At 52.9% G+C, this 20,464-nt stretch overlaps 1 protein-coding gene across 4 annotated transcripts in view; it reads left to right on the top strand.

The window, feature by feature from the left end:
- Window positions 1-20,464, top strand: part of GRID1 (glutamate ionotropic receptor delta type subunit 1) — a 696,359-nt gene that overhangs the window by 139,459 nt on the left and 536,436 nt on the right. For 3 of the 4 annotated variants that reach the window (XM_019444804.2, XM_019444808.2, XM_019444809.2), the window contains exon 3: window positions 18,769-19,053. The exons of the other annotated variant lie outside the window; for it this stretch is intronic. In XM_019444804.2, coding sequence (XP_019300349.1) covers window positions 18,769-19,053 — 285 coding nt within the window. The remainder of the gene's footprint in view (window positions 1-18,768; window positions 19,054-20,464) is intronic. 4 annotated transcript variants of the gene reach the window in all.

The following is a 20,464-nucleotide window of genomic DNA, read 5'->3' as shown; positions in this document are numbered from 1 at the left end:
TACCTCAGGTCGGAGCCATTTTTGAACTTTAAGAGATGGTCCTGTCACTCAAAGAGGTGTGGATTTCCATGCCGTGAAGGTAGATTCTTAGCAGATCTTCCCGTGTCTCTCTCTGACAACCTAGGGCCTCTCGGCTTTCTTGTCCCTGCTTCAGGCTAGGCCTAGGGTGGGGCTGGGGCCAGGATAGCAACACCTCTTAAGGCACCTCCAGACACTGCTGTCTCCCGGCCACTGCCAGGTGTCAGGCCTCCTTCCTTGCAAAAAAACCTGCTTCAAAGGAGAGTGCAAATTGTGGTGAGCAATGAGATAGTCCTTGTCTGAGTACAGATCTGCCTAAACACTATAAATATATGTAATTCTCAGCCTTGCACGGTGCTTCCCTTGGTGTTATATCCTGGTAAAAACCATTCAAGAAGTCACCCACTTAAGGCAAAAAGGTGTTGCATTTGCTCTGGGCATCCACCTTTGCTGATGCCTCAGCTGCAGAAATGCAGGGAGTGAGTGGAGGCGGTGAGCGCCGCTTGGATCTCAGGTCTGTGGTTTACCTGGGGCCCTAGCCAAGTCTCTGTGTATGTCCAGCTCACTTGCCGGCCTGTGGGAAGGACTGGGAAATGGCATCCCTCCTTCTTCCTCCCCCTGCTTCACACCAGGGCCCTCAGCTGGACAACTTGAGTCACAGCTCTGTAGGGCAAAATCAATACGTGGTATGTGCTAGTCCTCAGCATCTCCGCTTGATCTAACTCAACAGTTTCATTCATTCCTTCAATAAACATTCCCTGGTCACCTGAACCTTGGGGATCCTGTAGTGGCCTTAACAGTTTGGTGGCAGAGACAGAGGGCGATCATTCAGAATGACAGGTGCCAGACTGAGCTGAACTCTGTGTATGTGTGTGTGTATGTGTGTGTGTGGGGGGGGTGGTTGAGAAGGTCCCGGGAAGCTTCATGGAGGGCACACTTGAGGTGAGCTTTGAAGGAGGAGGAGGAGAGGGACAGGGATCTTGGGTGTTGGTGTGACAATGGCCAGTGCTCTGGAAGGCTATGTTGAGGGAGTGCATCTTGGGTGTATTATGGATGTCAGCTGATTGTCTCCCCAGGTGAGGTCAGGGCCCCTGGGGCATGATGGAGGTGTAGGGCTCAGGTGCTATGTGGGAGGAATGGGCTGGGTCTGACCTATTTGTGTGTCCCCCCATATCCCATCATGCCCAGCCTCCATATGGCCCTGTTAGAGCAGAAGCTGCCATACTGGGAAGGCCCAGGCAAGGCTGGTAGGGTAGGGTGACTGTGGATCTGACCATGGCCAGGATAGACAGCAGCAACCCAGTGCCCACGTCTTCTTGTATCTCCTTGTGCACATTGCTAGGCTCTGAGCTTTAGGGATCATCTTCCTATTAACTGTGTGGGAGTGTGGGCAGCCGGGGTGGGGAGTGATACTCTTCTCTGGTAAGCCTCTGCCCAGACAGGTGCTGATGCATAGCCTCACTCAGCTGGTCGGCAGCACTTTCCTTCAACCAATAGTTTAAATAGGTGTAGGAAGTAGTTTTGTGAGTCTGTGTATGTTAGGAGTGGGGAGGGGGCATGAGTGGGTGGGAGTTCTGGGGGTTTGGTAGGATATGGAGGCCAGTTAGTGGGGATATGTGCTTGGGATGAGAACAGGAAGGTTTTCCTTCTTTCATTTTTCCGGGGGACTTTGCACATCGATCTATTGCCTGTTGGTCCTTGATCTTCACCTGCTGCTTCTCGGTCTTCACCTGTACCACTTGGGAGTGTGGGAATGGCAGGATCTGCAAAATCAGACTTACTTGAGTTTGGACTCAGGCTCCATTGCCTTTTGCTATGTGACCTTAAAGGAGTGACTTGGCTCTCTAAGCCTCAGTGTCTTCGTCTGAAAAATGGTGACAATAATCCTTACCTCAGAATTGTCAGGCAAGGGGTGCTTGGGTGGCTCAGTTGGTTAAGCATCTGACTCTTGATGTTGGCTCAGGTCATGATCTCACAGGTTCGTGAGTTTGAGCCTCACATCGGGCTAGGCACTGTCAGTGCTGATTCTCTCTCTCTCTCTCTCTCTCTCTCTGTCCCTCCCCTGCTCATGCATGCTATCTCTCTCTCAGAATTAAAAAAAAAAAAAACAACTTAAAAAGATTGTAAGGCAAACCAAACAAGAAAAGGAAGGGGAGCTGCTGTGAACAGAGCAGTTTGCTCAGGAAGGTAGGTCTTTCCCTTGGCCCGTTTTGCCCACAGCATCACTGTGTCTCTGTGATGAGACACAGCACATGGTTGTCACTTGCTGCCTGTGCCACCTCAGCCACATGTTGGAGAGCAGTCTCGGGACCGCCTGAGGGGTGCCCACTTTTGTGGGCTTATGGAAGGGCTTGTCCGAAGGGCTGAGCTGGACTGCCCTTCCTTGGGGTGGAGGTCCCTGCAGAGGAGAGACAATGCTGAGGAGGCCGCAGAGTTCAGATATCTCCAGATCTGCCCAGAACCATCCCTGCCAAATCCTGGCAGGGGTCAGTGGGCTGGAGCATGAAGGCGCCCGCACCGCATGGGAAGTCTCAGTGCCAAGTGGGTGTGTGTGTGCTCGCTGGTGTGTGGGGCGTGTCCTGCTGTGTGTGCTGGTGGCCGTGTCCTCCCACCCCTTTGCCTCCTTGTCTCTCTCCAGGGAGGGTGTCTGAGCAGAGGAGAGAGGGGCGCTGACTTTTATGGCCAGGGCAGGGCTGGAGCTGGGCTTCACTTAAACCTCTGGAGCTTTCTAGGCCTAGCCATCCAAGTGGAGCCTGCTTCATAGCAAGAAAATGCCCCGAGGGAGTGCAAATCACAACGAGCGCATATCGTGTTGGGATTCTGGGGGCAGGAGGGTGGTTCTCGTTGGTTTTCAGAGCCTCCCTGCCCTGGTTCCATGTGCCACAGCGCCCTCCAGAAGCAGGCCTGCGGCACGGAACAGTAGTCCCCAGGCTCCTCTTCTGGCCAGCGGAGACTCACACAGGAGGCTGGCGTGCCCCCACCTGGTGATGGTGCTGTTCTGTGCACGTGCCCCTGGCACTGCCAGCTCCTGCCTGGATGATGGTGAGGAAGGGGCGCCCACTCCCTTCCAGCTGGGCTCCAGGGAAAGGCTCATGTACCCACTGTGCCCACTGTGGCTTGGAGAGTTTCATGACGTGGCTCTGCCCACACTATACCCTCTGTCCCTGTCAGCGGTCTTACACGTGATCAGTCCCGGTGACAGACCCCCTGCACTTAGGGTCTTCCTTCCACTCTCATGCCCTGCGTGGCAGGCCGGCTCTCGTGGAGTGCATCTTTTAGAGGCCTCTCTACCCCATTCAGGAGGTGAGCCTGCCTACTGGGTGCCAGGTGTGCCAGTGTGTCTGTGTCCCTCAGGCTCAGCCCCAGACATGAATGGCTTCCATAGGGTTTCCTTTAGAGGTGGGTGAGGGGCCCGCTTTTCCTTTCCAACCTCATCCACTCTCCTCCACTGGCTCCTTTCCTGGCATACAGTTCTCTCTCTTAGAGCTCTCTCAAGCCTCCGGGGACATCACAGACGCCGACTGCGGGCTGAAGGGCTGGCCTTACTCCCCACAGGGCCGGAAGGCACCAGCTCCTATCCTGCCCTGCCCCTTGGGCCCTCAGCCCAGGCTTGGGGTGGGCAGCTTGTGCCTCTTGGGAGGCCTGAGTTCTTGGCCTCATACTTACTAGCGGGAGGGGGGAGGTGGGTGGTCCACACCTGACAAGAGATCTCACATTGCCAAGCCTCAGCTCTCCCCTCTGTAGAGGGGAGGGATGGTGATGCCCTCCTAGGGTTGTGGAGGATGCCAGGCAATGGCGTGTAAGGGTAGCGTGTGCCACTAGGCGACAGGTGCCTCACCCCCAGTCCTGCTGGCTTTGTGGGGGAGCCTGGCTCCTAGGTCTGCCTGACTGCCCGCCCCCCATTCTGTGCATCTAGCTGACTTTGTCCTCTGATCTGCAGTGGCCCTGACTGTCTTCCTTGCCTTCTGCCTCCATACTTCCTGGCCTGGGTCCTGCCAGGACAGGAAGCAGGAGGAGTCAGCTTAGGCCTTTAGTCTTCTTGCTGTGTCCTCACTGGGGCCATTTTTCCATAGGTAAGCTCTGAGCAGGCCTTGCCTGTGCTCAGGAACCCTCCAAGCCTCCTTCATGGGATGAAAACAAAGCCCCTCAGCTGAGCGGGCAAGACCTCCACTCTGAACCCACCTTCCTTGTTTCCCTCTCACCCTAGCATGAGTGGCTCCCTCCTGGCAGATCCCCAGATGCCATTCATGTGCATGCCTCGGCTCATGGCATGCTGCTAGCCTAGTTGCTCTCTTTCTCTTGGTGCCCTTTTTGTCTGTGTTCTGTCCCGGCATCAGCTGCCCTGTCCCCCGTGAAGCCCCCTTGCCATCCCAGGCCTCATGACTACCTACCCACACTCCTCTTGCCTGACATCCCTCCATGGATACGGGACCACAATGTCCCGGCCCATGCCCCAGCTCCCTCTCCAGATGGCGTTTCTAGGACCTGGGGCCATATTTGCATCCTCTGTGTTCCTGGCATGGATCCTGGCTGGGCACATAGTAGGTGCTTGGAGAGATTTGTGGTGGCCTCTGGGGCTCTGGGTGGGGGGCAATTGAATTACCTAGTAAGGAGGACCTGGTTCCCAGTCAGTCTTCTCATGCCTGGAAAGGTGCCAATGGGAAAACAGCCCCACTGATCACGTTTCTCTTAAGTTCCTCTCTGGTTTGTGAATTTTGTTGTATTTTTCAATTTTCTCCAAGCATCTGCTACTGTGAAATTTTTCATTATCACTGGCAAGGATCCCCTCTCATCCCTGCTGGCTGCAGGAGATTTCTGATTTCTCTCCCTGTCTGCTCCAAAGCACCTGGGAGCCAAGGAAGGTAATGTCCCCAGGCCAGCTGGGCACGTTTTTGCACATCTCAGGAGTGAGCCTCCTCAGAGCTGGGCTCAGCAGGCCTGGCCTGAATGGCCAGGGTAGCATGGGCCATCGTCTGTGTCCTGAGGGCTTTGCCTCCTTTCCCTGGTGATGCAGGGAAAGCTGCCTTCGGGGGCTGGGCCAGTACCCACACCAACCCCGTTACTTGGGAGACTGTCAGGTGGTGGCTGCTGGGAGCTGAGGCAGCTGCCCCCTCTAGACTCATTCTCTAAAAGTGGCACTGTCTCTTCAGTTTTGGAGGCTGTGTGCTGTCATGATGGCTGTTAGGATGATAATGAGATCGGAGGTAGATATCAAGGCCATGTGCAGCCTTGGGGTGAATGAGAAAAGCAGCTGCAGGCTTTGGGAGGTAGAGGCCAGGCTGGATGCTGCCCCACTCGTCCCTGGCCAGCAGAACTGCCCCTGCTGGGGAAATGCACAGAAGGGCCGAGGGTGGCCTGGGACACTCACAGGCAGCCTGTTTTTGAACCTGGCTGGGCTGCTTTCTTCTCTGGTCTTACTTAGTTCACTCCTTGTGCAGATGATCAGTTAGTTGTACTTCCTGGTGGGGGCTAACTCATTTGAGTCTTGTTAGTATCCTAGGAGGTAGCTGCTGTGGGTCTTGTTTGTGTGTTTGCTTTTGCTTGGTTAAATGCATTTATCTGATTTGGAATTACTGTGGTTAGCCTGTGTTCGAGGTGGGGCATGTTCGAGGAGAGGGTGTGACTTACCCAGAGCCACACGCAGCCTGAGGCACAGAGCAGGGATTGGGGTGCCTGGACAGTTCAGCTCTGGCACCCATCATCTTACCACTGGGCTGTTCCATCTCTCTAAGAGGGAAAGAGTGCTTCGTTTCTTTCTGTTTCAGCCCCAGTGGGCTGGACAGCAGCCCGCCACCCTCCCCTTTGTGTCATTGGCTGTCCTCTGCAGCCGTGTGTGCCTAGTTTAAAAGAAGCTGGGAGGGAGGGTGCTAAGTACCTGATAAGTGAATGAATGATGGATGAGCGAATGGATCCTTCCCAAGGGGGAAGGAATTAGCATCATAGAATTGATTCAAGATGTACTTTGTGCCAGAGGCTTTGTTTTCATGTCTTGTGTGTAATGCGGGTGCTGTGACCCATTCCTCCTTGTCCTCCTACTTTAAATTTTTTTTTTTAACGTTTATTTATTTTTGAGACAGAGAGAGAGACAGAGCATGAACAGGGGAGGGGCAGAGAGAGAGGGAGACTCAGAATCAGAAGCAGGCTTCAGGCTCTGAGCTGTCAGCACAGAGCCCGACGCGGGGCTCGAACCCACGGACCGTGAGATCATGACCTGAGCCGAAGTCAGACGCCTAACCGACTGAGCCACACAGGCGCCCCTTGTCCTCCTACTTTAAAAGATAACACGCCACCGATATTCTGAAAAGGGACTGGCCCAGGCTCCTGGATGCTAAGTGACAGGATAGGGTTTGGGCTTTGTAATTGCTGCCTCCTGAGAAGAGTAATGGGCTGAATGGAAAGAAGTTCATTTGTAAGACACATGTCAGGAATTTGTGAAGCCACCCCCACCCCCCACCCCCCACAATGTTCTGTTCACAATCAGCTGTGGGTTTGGACCAGTAAGTGTGGACACCAGCCTTCTTGGACCACTCCATGTAAGAAGCATGACAAAGATATGGTGAACACAGCAGGGCCTTGGGGTATAACCAGCCCCATCTGTCACAGCCACCTCTCTGGCTTTGCCCCAGCTCCCCACTCCTGCCCTTACCATGTAGGGTGCTGTGTGGCAGAGGGGTTAGGGAGGCATGAGGGGCTGCCTCTCGCTGTCTGTTTCCCTGGATTTGGCTGCAAGGCATGGGGGCTTGATGGCAGCCAAGGTGGGGGGCATCTAGGCTGGGCAGAGTGAGAGAAGGGGCTGAGCTGTGGAGGGGTGATGCCTAAGGAGGGAGTCCAAACACCCTGTTTGAGGGACATTGTGCAGGTGACAGTGTTGAGCTCAAGGCTCCCATCTGGAGGTCAGGCGTGGCCCTCCCAGTGGGAGAGTAAGGGAATGTGGCAGGATGGACTAGTGGCTTATCTGGGTCAGTAAAGCCAGAAGCTGGGGGCTCAGTGCTGGCATTCTCCCCTTGAGAGTAGGCTGTCCCTGCCCATCGGGATGGCTTTGGGCCAGTGCTTCAGTGCTGGTCTTCACCAGGTGACAGGCCACAGAGTAGCACAGAGGACTGGATCCATTCGTACCTGACCTGCCCAGGCTGTTGAGGTGTGTGTGGGCATCCCTGTGGGCACTCACCCTAGAGACGGACCCACAGAGTGGTGACGACCTATTGCCATTAGGTTTGCCTGGTGAGAGCAGCCATCTTGGGCTGCCCCTGTGATGGCGGGTGGACCAGTGCCAGCAGCATGCCCATCCCCCATTGTCCTATTGTCCCTGCTGCTCCCCTGAGGCATCTGAGGGTCCAGCCCCAGACTTGGTGCTAGGGACAGAGAGATCCTTAGGGGTCAGTCCAGTATGTGACAGAGGTCTATGAACAAACAATGATACTGTTTGAACTGCACTTGTGTGTAAAGCAGGGGGACAGTAGAGGCAGGGCCTCTGTTGTCCTGACTGGGTGAAGAAGGCCCCTGAAGAGGAAGAGCCACTTGGCCTGGGTCCGGAATGGTGAGTTGCTTGCAGGGGAATGCAGGTAACGGAGATATGAATGTGACACAGGCAGGATAGCCTCCGAGTCCCTGCTTTGCACCTCAGAGCCTGGAGGTTGCCTCTTGTCTGTCTGTGGGGAGGCCAAGTACAGGATAAGTGCAAGATCTTGGAGCTAGAACTTAGAGCTGGAGCTTGGCAGGATGGGGACATTTCTGTGCCCTCCCAGTTTTTTTGGAAGGGGCGCAGGCTGAGAGGTGACACTTGTTCCTGTGACACTAATCCTCTGTGGGTGGAGAGACTGGAGTGCTGAGGGCCTAGTAGCTGGGCATCCACGGGTCAAATTCCAAACCCAGCACGGGGATTGGGAGCTGAAGCGTAGACATGGGGTTGTGTCCCTCCAGGGCAGTCGGTCCTACTGGGGAGAGAGGGCATAGGCTGGTGGGGGAGAGAGATGCACACGCACACACACACACACACACACACACACACACACACACACACACACCACGTGTGCACTCTGAGGGAGAACTGAGGCTCAGCAAGTGAGAAACAATAGCAGGGAGAATGAGAGAGCCAGCCAGAGAGAGCTAGAAAAGTCAGACATAGGTTGAGATGGGAAGGGAGATCCAGAAGCCTCACTGAGCTTCAATTCCCTGTCTCAGAGGGCTGTGTTGGGCCTGGAAGGACCACAGGCCAGGGGGTGCCTGGTGACTGGATGGCCTTCACTTTTGGAAGAAAAATGCAGGTGGAGGAAGGGGAGAGGCACACATGGAACTGGCCTTGGGCAGCCCAGGGCTGTGGGTGGGGCTGAGGTCAGGCTTCGTGATCCGGCCTGTTGGGTACATCCATCCTTGGCCTCTAGCTCATTTATTCCTTGTGGTGGCCCTAGAGATGGGGCTGTTATTAGCCTGTTTATAAGTGAAGGCTGAGGCTCAGCCAGCTTAAGTGACTTGCCTGAGAACACACAGCTGTAGCAGTGGGCCTGCCTGTCTCCTGGGCCCCTGTGTTTAACTTTGGGGTGAGAGGCAGCTCAGGGTTTGAACCCAGGCTCCCCTGTGACTTCAGGCAACACCCTAACTGTGGGTCTCTGCCCCTGTCTAGAGTGAGGTAGTGGTACCCACTTCCCAGGGAGGCTATGGGTTCAGTGATTAGATGGATGGCACCTGGTGGCAATCTGTGGCCAGGCTCCCATCTTCCCGTTCCACAGTCCAGAGAAGCAGAAGGGCTGTGTCCTTATCCCCAGCCCAGACACTGCCACAGTCTTTTCCTTCTCACTCTTGCTCTAGAGCTGAAAACACCTTCTTGGGTACTCTGAGGTATGGCCATGCAGGGGTGCCCCATGTCCCTTAGTGCGTGTCCCGGGAATACCGAGTTCTCCAGAGACCTCTCTGTGCTGCCAGTTGTCCATTGCTGTTCTCTCGGAGCCAGGCTGCCACCCGGGCTCAGGCCCCGAACTGTCCCTCCTCCGGGGCCTGTGGAACCGGTGCTCCTCGGATCTGGCTGTGTCTCTCCCTTGCCTCGCCAGGTCCAGAACAGTGCTGTTGCTTCCTCCAAGGTTCCAACTCTCCTCTTCCTCTAAGCAGTCCCTCCGTCTTGGGCAGGATTAGATGAAGTGAGTATCCCATGGCGCCCTGGCTCATCCATGCAAGGATTGTATTCTGAGCCAAGTCCAGGAGGCCCCAGAGCCCACTCACTGTGCTGCCCAGAGCTAGCCCTGCTCTTTGACAAGGCAGACTTTTCCATTGCATCATTCCTGACATGTTTCCCATCCCACGGATTCTCTGGGTGACTCGTTTACCTTATAGCACTGGCATTTCCAGCTTTTCACTCATTCTCTATGCATCTGTGCTTTCACTTACTCATGCCTTCCGTGAACATCCCCTGACCATCTCTGTATCAGGCCCTGAGCCTGGAGATACAGAAAGCCATGAAACTCAGTTTCTTTTCTTGGACCCTAGCAATTAAGCATGAAGTTAAATAATACATGCTTGATAGAAGTATGCTAGGACGCAGTACTTTCCTGCAGGGAAAGGGATGATTAATTTTCCTTAGCAAGGGGAAGTCAAGGAAAGTTCCATAGGGAAAGAGGCATTTGGGGTGGGTCTTGGAGGAGAAGTAGGAGTTTGAAGGTCATAGTGGTGGAGGAAGGGCATTTCAAGCAAAAGGAATCTGCATGTGCAAAGTTAGAGATTAGGATGGGTGTGGTGACCAGCGGAGAGCACAGGGCTTGTGAAGGTTGGTCAACAGATGGGTGCCAAGTGGTGTGTGGAGTTGAGGGGTCCTGGGGGATCTGACAAACTGGACTTTGACTCCTAGGCAGTGGGGAGCATGGCAGGTATTTTGGGGCATGCTTGGTTGCTGAACTTTGGTCTGCAGAGTGGGTTGGAGAAAGAAATGCTGGGAGGCAGGGAAACAAGTAGGCGATAAGAGATGTGATCAGGTGTAGGGAGTGGCATTTGGAGGCAGGGTGAGGGGCGTCCAGGAAGGGAGGTCTGGGCTTGGGGTGCAGAGAGAGCCACAGGAGGTTCCTGGGTGCCTGGCTGCTTTCGAGGTTCTCTCAGTCTCCCAGGACTTGTCACTGTCCTGATTTAACTTCCACAGTGTAGGCTTTGTACGAATCCGGCCCGGGAGCCTGGCGTTCCATTGGCGGAGCAGTAAAAATCATTAACGAGGAGCTGGAGAGCTATAAATAAGCCAGCACGATCCCACCCAGTGTTCCCTGTGTTTCCAATCTGTGGGGGCAGGGAATCAATTTTGATTCATTAATTGGCATAAGGATGAGGCCCCAGAGATTGGCATGGTGTTGCCAGCTCTACCCCACCCTCCTGGTTGTCTCTGTGCATCTTGCCTGCCCCAGCTTCCCACCTGCCTCAGGCTACAGTCCAACATCCAGTGGGACCTTTTGGCCCTGCTGCTGTTGGTCCCCTGGCCTGGGCTGACCGTGAGGCCAGAGGGGTGTGGGATCTCCTACCCTGGGGGTGCTCCCCCTGGAGGAGCCTCCTCCTGGAGGAGCCTCCTCCTCAGGCCCAGCCAACTTTTCTCCCAGTGTCCCCTTGGCACCCTCTGAGCTTTTGGTGAATTAAGAAACTCCCCTTCTCCAAATTTTGGAACATGGCTACCCTTTTGGGAGGACATGAGTATCCGGGGACCTTGGTAGGTTTGAAAACTCTGTGTCACCAATGAAATATGGACCCCGATAGTGCTTCTTTTGCGGAGTTGTTAGGAGTATTAAATAGTTTGTTGCTCTGCTGTGCTGCGCCGGGCGCTGGGCCAGGGGCTCGGAGGGTAAGCGGTATGCAGGCGCTTTTGCTCATGGGCTCATGGTTCAGAGAAAGATGACTGGCGGCGGCTGCTCAAAATAGTCCACAACTGCAAATGTTGGTGGGTGGTGTGCAGGCCAAGTACAGCAAGGGAAAATAAGGGTTGTGGAAAGTTCTCTTTGGGGGGTGACGGTTACCCACAAAAGCACAGAATGAGAGAGCTAGCAGGAGGAGCACTGTAAGCAGAGGGAGTTCGTAGAGACCCAGAAGCAGGAGAAGCAGTGTCTGAGTTACAGCATGTGTAAGCAGTGTGTAAGCATGTGTTACAGCATGTGTAAGCAGTACAGCAGTTAAGCAGTGTCTGAGTTACAGTGTCTGAGTTACCAGGGCATGGGTGTGGGTTATGCAGGGCCTTGCAGGGCCTGTTTGGGGATGTTGATTTTATTTTAAGGCCAGTGGGAAGCTAATGTGGGTAATTAAGCAGGGACAACACAGTCTGCTTGGTGTTTCATGAAGGCCATTCCACTGGCATAGATGGTGTGTAGATCCCAGGGGGAGGTTGGATGCATGTGGGTCCAGTAGGGATGTCGTAGTGGTTTAGACCAAGGTGGTGGAAGAAAGTTGACAGACCCAAGCATATTTTGGGGATAAAACATCCAGGACTTTATGATGGCTTGGGTGCAGAGGGTCAGGGAGAGAGAAGGGTCAAGAACAAGTGGTGGAGAGGGGTGCCTCTTTTGAAGAGATTGGTGACCAGGAGGGACAAGGTCACACCCCAGGGACCTCAGTGTTGATAAACCAAGTTTGAGTTGCTAGTGAACTCAGCAAGGGAGCCTCCCCTGGTTGGGGGTTGGCACCCCAGGAGAGGGCTGTGGGTTGGAGTCACAGCTATGGAACCATCCACATGGCTGAGGTTTAACTTGTAAATGGACAGATCAAATACAAGGAAGGTTGATGATTTCGTAGAGAGAGGGCGTGACTGATGGGTGAGTGATGGGTCTGGTCTGGGAGAAAGCAAGAGGTGGGAGCACCCAGAGCTCCTGAGCAGGGCCCGGCCTCCGACGGGAGAGGCTGCCTTCTTCAGCTTCTAACACAAATGCAGACAGATGTGAAAATGTGGTGGCAAGAAGTGGAGTGCGTTCCTTTTGATTGCGGCTTCCATTTATCCATGAAGAATGAAGCAAGGTCATCAGCTGCACTTGGGGGAGAAGTTGGGGAGGTCTGAGAGTGGGCAGAGAAGGTGGTGGAGAGGGTGTAAGGTGAATGGCAGGGTGAGTTAGGTGACACAGCTTTGCAAGGGTCACCACGTTGTTGGACATGTGGGTCTTTCTGACTCTCCACTGTTTGCTCACAGACCTGGGAAAGGGGGCTGACCCCGGGTTGGGATTTCACCAGCTGTGCCACGTAAGGAGAGAGAGGGGAGTGAGGTTGTCTGCAATGGAGTGGCTGTAGTGACAGATGGACAGACACTGAACTGAGCAAGGAGATGGGAGTGAAGGCAGGAGGAAGCCACTGGGAGTGTTATGTAAGCAGGTCTGTAGGACAGGATGCGCAAGAGGGAGGAGGGTAAAGACCCTGGTGACTCTCCCCTTTGGGGGGGGTGCCCTTTGATGGTAAGTGGCTAGGGAGGGTCGATGTACTATAGGGACCAGAGCTCTAGCACCTGCCTTTGTCTGGAACTGTCACCCATTCCGCCCCCCACCATTTGATGGTATTGTTTACCTTTTAAGTGTCTTAATAAAACATGAAAAAATATTTATTCTTCATAGATCAATAATTTACTATGAGTTATGACAATACTAAATTTGGTCAATTATTCATTGACTATAAAGTATTTATAAATGCTACCTTAATTTAAAGCATTAGCCATTAGAATTCAAATATTAATAAAGCAGTGCCAGCTTAAAGGAGGAAAGGAAGGGCACCAATAATGAGGGTGGCTCAGGGGAGGGTGAGTGCTCATGGCTGTTAAGATGATTACGATAACGAGCTGTCACTGGGAGCCCCACTTACGGGGCAGGCAGAGGTGCTAGAGCTCCTGGGGCTGGCCTGCTGGACTCCCACCCGAGAGAGAGACCCTTCCTTCTGTAGGGTAGGGCGAAGCCCTGGGCTGCCCAGAGCCTGGCTCTCCCATCTGCTGCCTGCTGAGATGAGCAGAGCCTTGGCAGGCTTCCCCGGGCACCTCTGCTCCTATCCAGGTGGAGTGCCCTCTCTCTTGCCTTGTCCATCTGGAAGAGTCTCATGATTCTTGAAGGGGCTAGCCAGAGGCCAGTTGGCACGTGAGGTTGAGGGGCCCACGTGGGTGGATCTCACTTATGCCGGGCCACATCTGGTCTTTCGGGAGGAGCAGTGTGGATATGCCAGGGGCACCTGGTGGAGGGGAGGCCTGGGACAGCTGTGGCCATCATTTCTGAGTGGTGGCACCACAAATTGTCTCTTCTAGCCCAAGGCTTCTGGGGTATTGCTTCTCCCAACCAATTTTAGCCTGAGAATTTTCCAGGAATCCTGATGGGGATGGAGAAGACTGGACATGAAACGGGGGTAGTACCTGGAGTGACCTCAATGTCTGGGGATACTTCTCTTCTCAATAGTGTCCACCTGCAGGCACCGAGTGACTTGATACGGCAAGGATTTGCTGTCAGCAGAGAGAGAGGCCTTGTGCCTGCCGGCCAGCTCCTCCCCTGGGGCCTGCCCTGAGTGTGGAGCTGTCCTAGGCGTTTCTGTCCAGGGAAGTGCTGGCTAGCATTAGCCACGGAATCCTGGGCTCTGTCCCCTGCTGGCCACCGTCTCTTCTGGGACTGGCTCTAGAGGCTCCTGGTGGTCTGCTTCTGATGATCTCTTTGCTCTGTGCTCTCTGGCTAGGTGGCCCTGGCTGACCGGCCAGCCCTCTCTGTGCTGCAGTGTTCTCCCCAGGAGATCAGAAAGCTCACACGGGGTGAGAGTTCTGGAGATCCTGTCTGTCCTGTGATATAGCCGGTGCTGTGCCTGCCATGACCTACCCTCAGAGTCCTATGTCTGGAGAAGCCTGGATCAGCAGGATGCTGGCATCTCAGGGGACACTGGCAGGAACGTGATTGTGAGGCTGTCCCAGAATGCTGGCAGAGCCCATGGGTCCTCTTCATTTGGGCCCAAGCTTGAGCTCTGAGCACCCTCTTTCTCCCGATTCCTGGGACGCTGTTGGGCAGTGCATAGATCTTTGCAGAGACCCTCTGCTCTCCTAGGCCACCAGGGTTGGGGAGGGGGCTCGAATCTGATCATCACATTCAGCTCTGCTTCTTGCTTTCCCAGCTGATGAGCCACTCTCAGGGTGTCCTTATCAAGCCATCAAGCATGCATTGTTGCAATCAAGAGAGAGATCAGCTTTATGACCACATGATATTGGAGGCAAAGAATTATAACAAAGGCTCTTATCTTGTAGTGAGCTGCGGAAACACGTCTAAGCAGGAGAGGTAATAACAGTGGTGACTTCTGCATCCCTACTGCGTGCCAGGCGGTGCGAATGGCTCTTCACATACCAAGACCTTTCACGGAATGAGCACAACACCCCTGTGAAGTGGGTGCAATCATTGTTACATGACAGAGAAAACACAGAGGCCCAGAGAGGGCCGGCACTTTGCCCAAGGTCCCACAGCATGTTTGTGGCAGGGCCCAGATTCAGACTCAGGCCAGGGGACCCTGTCACTGGGGTTCAGCATCTCTCTCTGCACTGGGGGTATGTCCTGTCCCGGAATGAGCACACAACCTTGATTAAGCTAATAGCTGATTTGGCTTTGATCTGATGTATTTTGATCATATTATTTTTATGTTAGGAGCCTCTAAATAACCATCATTTCAACAGTGCCCCAATTAGCAGGCCATTCACAACGGATTGGAAATTGACTTGCATCGGGCCTCTCCATTAGCGCCTGGGAGAAGCTTCCAGCCTTAATTATCCACCCAGTTTCCGAGGCTGGCGGCTTGAGGAGTTTGCATGATGCTGCAGGTGGCTGTACGAGGGGTGGGGCAGTAGTGCCCACCTCTACGGCGAGGGCTGTCAGCAGCAGGAGTGAGGGCGCTCTTTGTCTTAACTACTGTTTCTTGGGATCCTGGGCATGACTTGGGTGGGGACGTTGATGGGGGAGATGGGGATGCCCAAGGAGAGTGGCAGGAAACTGGCTTCTATTTAACCTCTTTCCTGTACACAGCAAGGGTTGGCACTTGCTGTCCATGTCCTAAGTCCATATTCCCCTAGCTCTGCTGGGTAGAGATTCTTATCCTCATTTAGAAAACGGAGGCTCACAAAGGACCCATGGGCTCCGTCAGCATTCCGGGACAGTCTCACAATCACAGTCCTGCCAGTGTTCCCTGAAATGCCAGCATCCTGCTGATCCAGGCTTCTCCAGACCCGGGACTCTCAGGGTAGGACATGCCAGGCACAGCACCGGCCACGTCATAGGACAGACGGGATCACTGGAGCTCTCACCCCATGTGACCAGAGGAGCCCAAACCAGAACCTTGGTTAGTGAGATTCTAGGGCTTCTTCTGCTGCCCTGGTGAGCCCAGGCCCAGCCAAGAAGTTGGTGTCCCTGGCTACCAGCAGGACTGGGGCAAAGTGACCAGTCAGGCAATTGTTCCCTGAGCATGTTCTTGCTGCCTGGCCCCTGTGTCTTTGTCATGCTGCATCCCTCTGTCATGCTGTTTTCCTTCATCTCAGCTGGTTTAAATCCTCTTTCTCTGAGACCCTGAGGTCACCCTTCTCTGGGTCCCAAGGAGCTTCATCTCTCCTTCCCCACAGGCTGAATCATGGGGTCTGTCTTCTTGGTGGATCCAAGCTTCTCAGAATTGGGGCTGGTGCCCTGTGCTCCCCCAGTGCCCATTGCAGGGGTTTGCACACAGTAGGGGGCGCTGAGTATATGTATGAAACACACAGAGGGGAAGGAAGCAGTCTGCAGTGATGGTGGGATGTCTGCCCAGATGGGGAAACTGAGGTTCAGAGAGGTTCAATGACTTCAGAACTGGTGTATATGGAATGGGCACAGGGTTTGCCATCAGAAGTCAGGTGATGACCTGGGAGGGAGTTGGATGGGGTGGGAAGTGGAGGGCCGGGAGTGAGTGATGGCAGCCAGGAGCACTCTTGTGGGTGTCCTGGGCTGGGTGTCTGGACAGCTTTCCATCCTTGTGATGTCCAGTTTATTTTGTATGATTACTTCTTAGAGTTAGAAATTCAGTGTATTGGCATTGAAGAAAGTATGTACCAGAGAATAAAGAGAAATCCATTCAGCATCACCACACCTTGTTATTTTTTTGCCTTTTGGTGTTTTCTCCTGCCTTTTCCATAAGCAAGCTTTTTATCTAGTTACAGTTCTGGGGTGTGTATAATTTCGTGCCCTGCTGTTGTCACTTAGCTGCCTCTCAGAAGTGTTTTCTAGATTGGATGGCATTTCAGTTCAGCCCTGTCTCTTATTGGTTGTGTGGCCTCACAACTTGTTATCTGGAAAATGGACACAATGACACATACATAAAGTACTCAACACACACACACACACACACACACACACACACACACACACGTACTCAACAGTATTTGGCACAGGGAAAATTCTCAGAAAATAGTCCCTCCTCCTATATAGCTTCACAACTTACCCATTATTGGAAGATTATTTTTCTTTTCTAAAAGAATTATCTGTTCATGACTTGAAATTTTGGCAAAATATGGAAAAGAAGGAAAATCAGTTCAGGCCTCTTGTAAAATGCACTTTTAGCATTTTGCAATATTTTCTCCTTGTCTTTCATGCGTGTTGAGTTTTATTTCATCGATGTAATAAAAGACATACAGTTTTGTATTATTTTCACATAACTTTTTTATGACAAGCACTTTCCCATGTTACCTTAGTATCTTCATCAATAATTTTAAAGGCTACATATGCTTTCAACAAATGGAGTGTTTTTCATAACCAGTCACCTATCTGCATCTTTTAGATTGTGAGCAATATTTCAACAGCATGGGTAAGTATCCTATGAATGTTTTGGGATCCAGAGCCACTCCCATAATTTTGATAGGTGCCTAAAGTGGAATTATTGACCAGAGGGCATGAAAATGTCCAGGCTTACTGCATTCTTGCACCAGTCTTTGCCAACTGCCATGTGCTGGACACGGTGTGTGTCTAGGGAAGGATGATGGACAGAACAGGCGCATCACATGGCTCCCTGGAGTGTGTGGTCCTAGGAGAGACAGAGAATTACACAAGCCATGCATCATGCCCTGATAGGGAAGGTGTGGGTGTAGGGGGAGCTCAAGACAGGGGGGTGCTGGCCAGTCTGGGGATATAGAGTCTGAGTCTTGAGTATTCACTCAAGTTGAAAGTTGCAAGAGGGAACAGAAAATGTGGAGGGTTCCAGGGGCTCAAACGGGGCTGGTTGGCCTGGGCATAGTGGGCAGGGGCATGTGAAGAGCAGGAAGCTACAGGCATTGGGAAGCCTACAAGACTGTCCCCAAAGCTCTTGGGAGCCACTGAAGGCCTTAAACAGGAGCATGACGCAATTGGATTTTTGTTTGGGAGAGAACTGCCATGTGAAGCTTGCATGGGAGTTGGTCAGAGCATTTGGATGGCTGTGTGACTCCCAAGAGACATCAGAGGATCTCATTTCACCACCCCTGCCCCTGCCCCTGCATTGTGTGTGCGGGTTGAGGGTCCAGCAGGGAGCACTGCGGGCATTTGAGTCACCGTCCTGCTGATGCTCATGAATGTGCCCAGTGAGCGCCCTTGCGTGGGGAGCAGCCGGCCTTTGGGGTTTGGAGGTGTGGAGGGCCTCTCTCCTCCTTCACCTTCCCAGGCCCCCACTCCCTTCTCCTTGGGGTTGTTTCCTCTGCTCCTGGTCTCCTCTCAGCCTGGTCTGAGACGTTTACATAAACCCAAAGGCTCTCAACCGAAAGAACCGCATTGTCAAAGTTGCTCAAAAGTCTGCCGTCTGCGGCAGATGGCCTGCTGACATTCCCAGGCTGTGTTTTGAAGCTGCGTCTGCTCTCCCACATCCCTCCATCACATAAGCATTATTAATAAATGTTTGCTTCAAAACCAGAGCAGTGGGTTGCAGTGTTGGGCGGTGCATGTTTCTATTAATTGGTCTGATGTCCCCCAAAGACGTAAGTCTGTGGCTAAAAGGGGCACCCCTCACGAATACTGGATGACTTCAAAAGATGCGCTGCGAGGGCCTCAGCCCAAGAACAGGCTGCTGGCGGCTCCCTCCCTCCCTCTCCTCCTCCACCTAGTTGCTGTGCATCTTCCTTTGTTATTATCAACTGGCTTTTGAATAATCTTGGGCTTCTGGAACTGACTGCTTCATCTGGGGTTTGACCCAGTATTTTATGATATAAATTAAGTGGACTTGGCCAGAAGACCTAGGAGTGCTGTCTTTTTTTTTTTTTTTTTTTTTTTTTTGCCTGAAACCTGAGTCCTCTGGGGTAAGTGTCTCCCTGACTTTCTGATGTAATCTATTCCCTTCAGCCTCAATCAGTTCAGTCTAGCCAACAATCATAGCGCACACAGTATATTCACGGCTTATGTCTTGGCCTTGGAGACACACAGATCCACAAAATGAATTCTTGGCTCTTAAAAGGCTCATATCCCAGGTGGGAAACAGGATGGCTAATTTAGCAACCCTGATGGGTGTTTCAAGCAGATGTGCATTGGATTCTCGTCCTACCGTCCCTCTTTGAGTAGCCTTTGAGCAAATGATTTTGCCTCACCCAGCCTCCATTTCCTCATCTGCTGAATGGGTGTAAGAACATCTGGGTGGCAGGATCCCTGAAAGCATCAGTGAGACTCTGCATGTGAGAGCTCCTGGCCTGGCCCGGGGTAGTTCTGTCTCTGGAGGCAGGCAGCATTTCTTGGGGCCCCGGGCATGAGCTGCTAGGCATGGGCCATGTGGATCGAAGCCAGTGCAGCATTGTCCCCGTGCTGACCCCTCCCTCTCTCTTCCCTCTCTTTCTAGCCTGTGACCTCATGACCCAGGGGATTTTGGCCTTGGTCACGTCCACTGGCTGTGCGTCTGCCAACGCCCTGCAGTCACTCACAGATGCGATGCATATCCCACACCTCTTTGTCCAGCGCAACCCAGGGGGGTCTCCGCGCACTGCCTGCCACCTGAACCCCAGCCCTGACGGTGAGGCCTACACGCTGGCCTCCAGACCGCCCGTGCGCCTCAATGACGTCATGCTCAGGCTGGTGACAGAGCTGCGCTGGCAGAAGTTTGTCATGTTCTACGACAGCGAGTATGGTGAGTTGGGGGCAGGGGTTACTCTGTGGCTCCTGGGAGGCACGTTGGGCATTGGGAGACCCATGAGCCAGGCCATTGGCTGGTGGCTGAGTGCTTCAGAGTGGGCTGGGTGCACATGGTGGTTGGGGGTCTGAGCGGTATGGGTCTCGGGGTGCTAGGGCCTAACCTTGAGCTTTGCCAGTGGGGGAAGAGCTGCAAAAACAGATCTGTAGACAAGCACGAATGTTGCCTAGCAACAACACCTTATCATGACAGCTGAAGTTTGAATCATCTTAGAGTTTTCAATAAAATATTAATAAACTGCTGGCAGGGATCCGAAGGGCTGCATATAGGTAGAGGCAGAGGCCAGCCAGCATGGTCCTCCCAGAAGACTCCTCTTCAAAGACTGTCCTTCACACTGGACAGTCACCTGGCCCTCCCAGCCCCTTGCCTCCCTCTACCATGGTCTGCCCTGAGTTTCAGAGTCACAGGCTGGGGCATAGGTCAGGGGAGGGGCACCCTAAGGGTCATTGGGCCAGGTAAGGTCATGTGGATGTCGCTGAATGTGGCTTTTTTGAAGACCTCCCATGTGAAAAAAAAATCATACTTTGTTAAAAATGCACAAAAATGGGCTTTGGAGAAATAGTTTTAGGTTTTCTTATGGCTGCTCTGTGAAAACAGGCCAGTCCTACTCCCAAGATGAAACGGTTTCCGCATTATGTGTTTTTTTAAAAAAGACTTACTTTTGAGATAACTGAGATTCACATGCAATTATGAGAAATAATACAGAAAGATCCCTTGCACCCTTCACCCAGGTTCCCCATGGGCAACACGTTGCATAACTCATATCATATCATAAGCAGCATTTGACATTGATGCAATCCAGAGACCTTTTTCATTCTTCTCCAGTTTATAGGCACTTGGGTGTCTGTATTCACTTCTGTGCAATTTTATCACCACTAGGTGACCACTAGGGTCAGGACATAGAGTAGTTCCCTCACAGGGATCCCTGTGCCACCCTTTTATAGCTGCTGCCACTCACATTACATGTCTTTAAAGGGTCTGGGGACTGGTAAGGGTCAGCAGTCCCATTGCTGGGGCCAGGTTGGAATGAATGGGCCCTCGAAAGTCCTGATTTGTCTCTTGGTGAAATAATTCCTTTGCCAAGAATGTAACTAAGAAGAGAAACCAGCATATGTTTGCATTTGCCTAAATACTCTGCTTCTCTAAGACTGGAATGTTGTCCCCAGCTCTTGAGCAAATATGCTGTTTAGAGTCTTCCAGGAGGAATTAGAAGAGCAAACAGTCACTGTGCTGAAGTGAAATGAGGTGGTGATGGAGACAAGGGTGACTCAAGGCTTCAAGCACTTGAACTAGACTATGTCCAAGGCCTGACCTCTCCCTCCCACCTGCATTCAATCTCTGGCCCTGG

This window comes from Panthera pardus, unplaced genomic scaffold, assembly GCF_024362965.1.
Source record: "Panthera pardus isolate Hobbes unplaced genomic scaffold, ASM2436296v1 HiC_scaffold_22, whole genome shotgun sequence".
NCBI lineage: Eukaryota > Metazoa > Chordata > Mammalia > Carnivora > Felidae > Panthera > Panthera pardus.
Note: the sequence above shows the minus strand (reverse complement) of the source record. Positions and strands in the feature narration are given on the sequence as shown.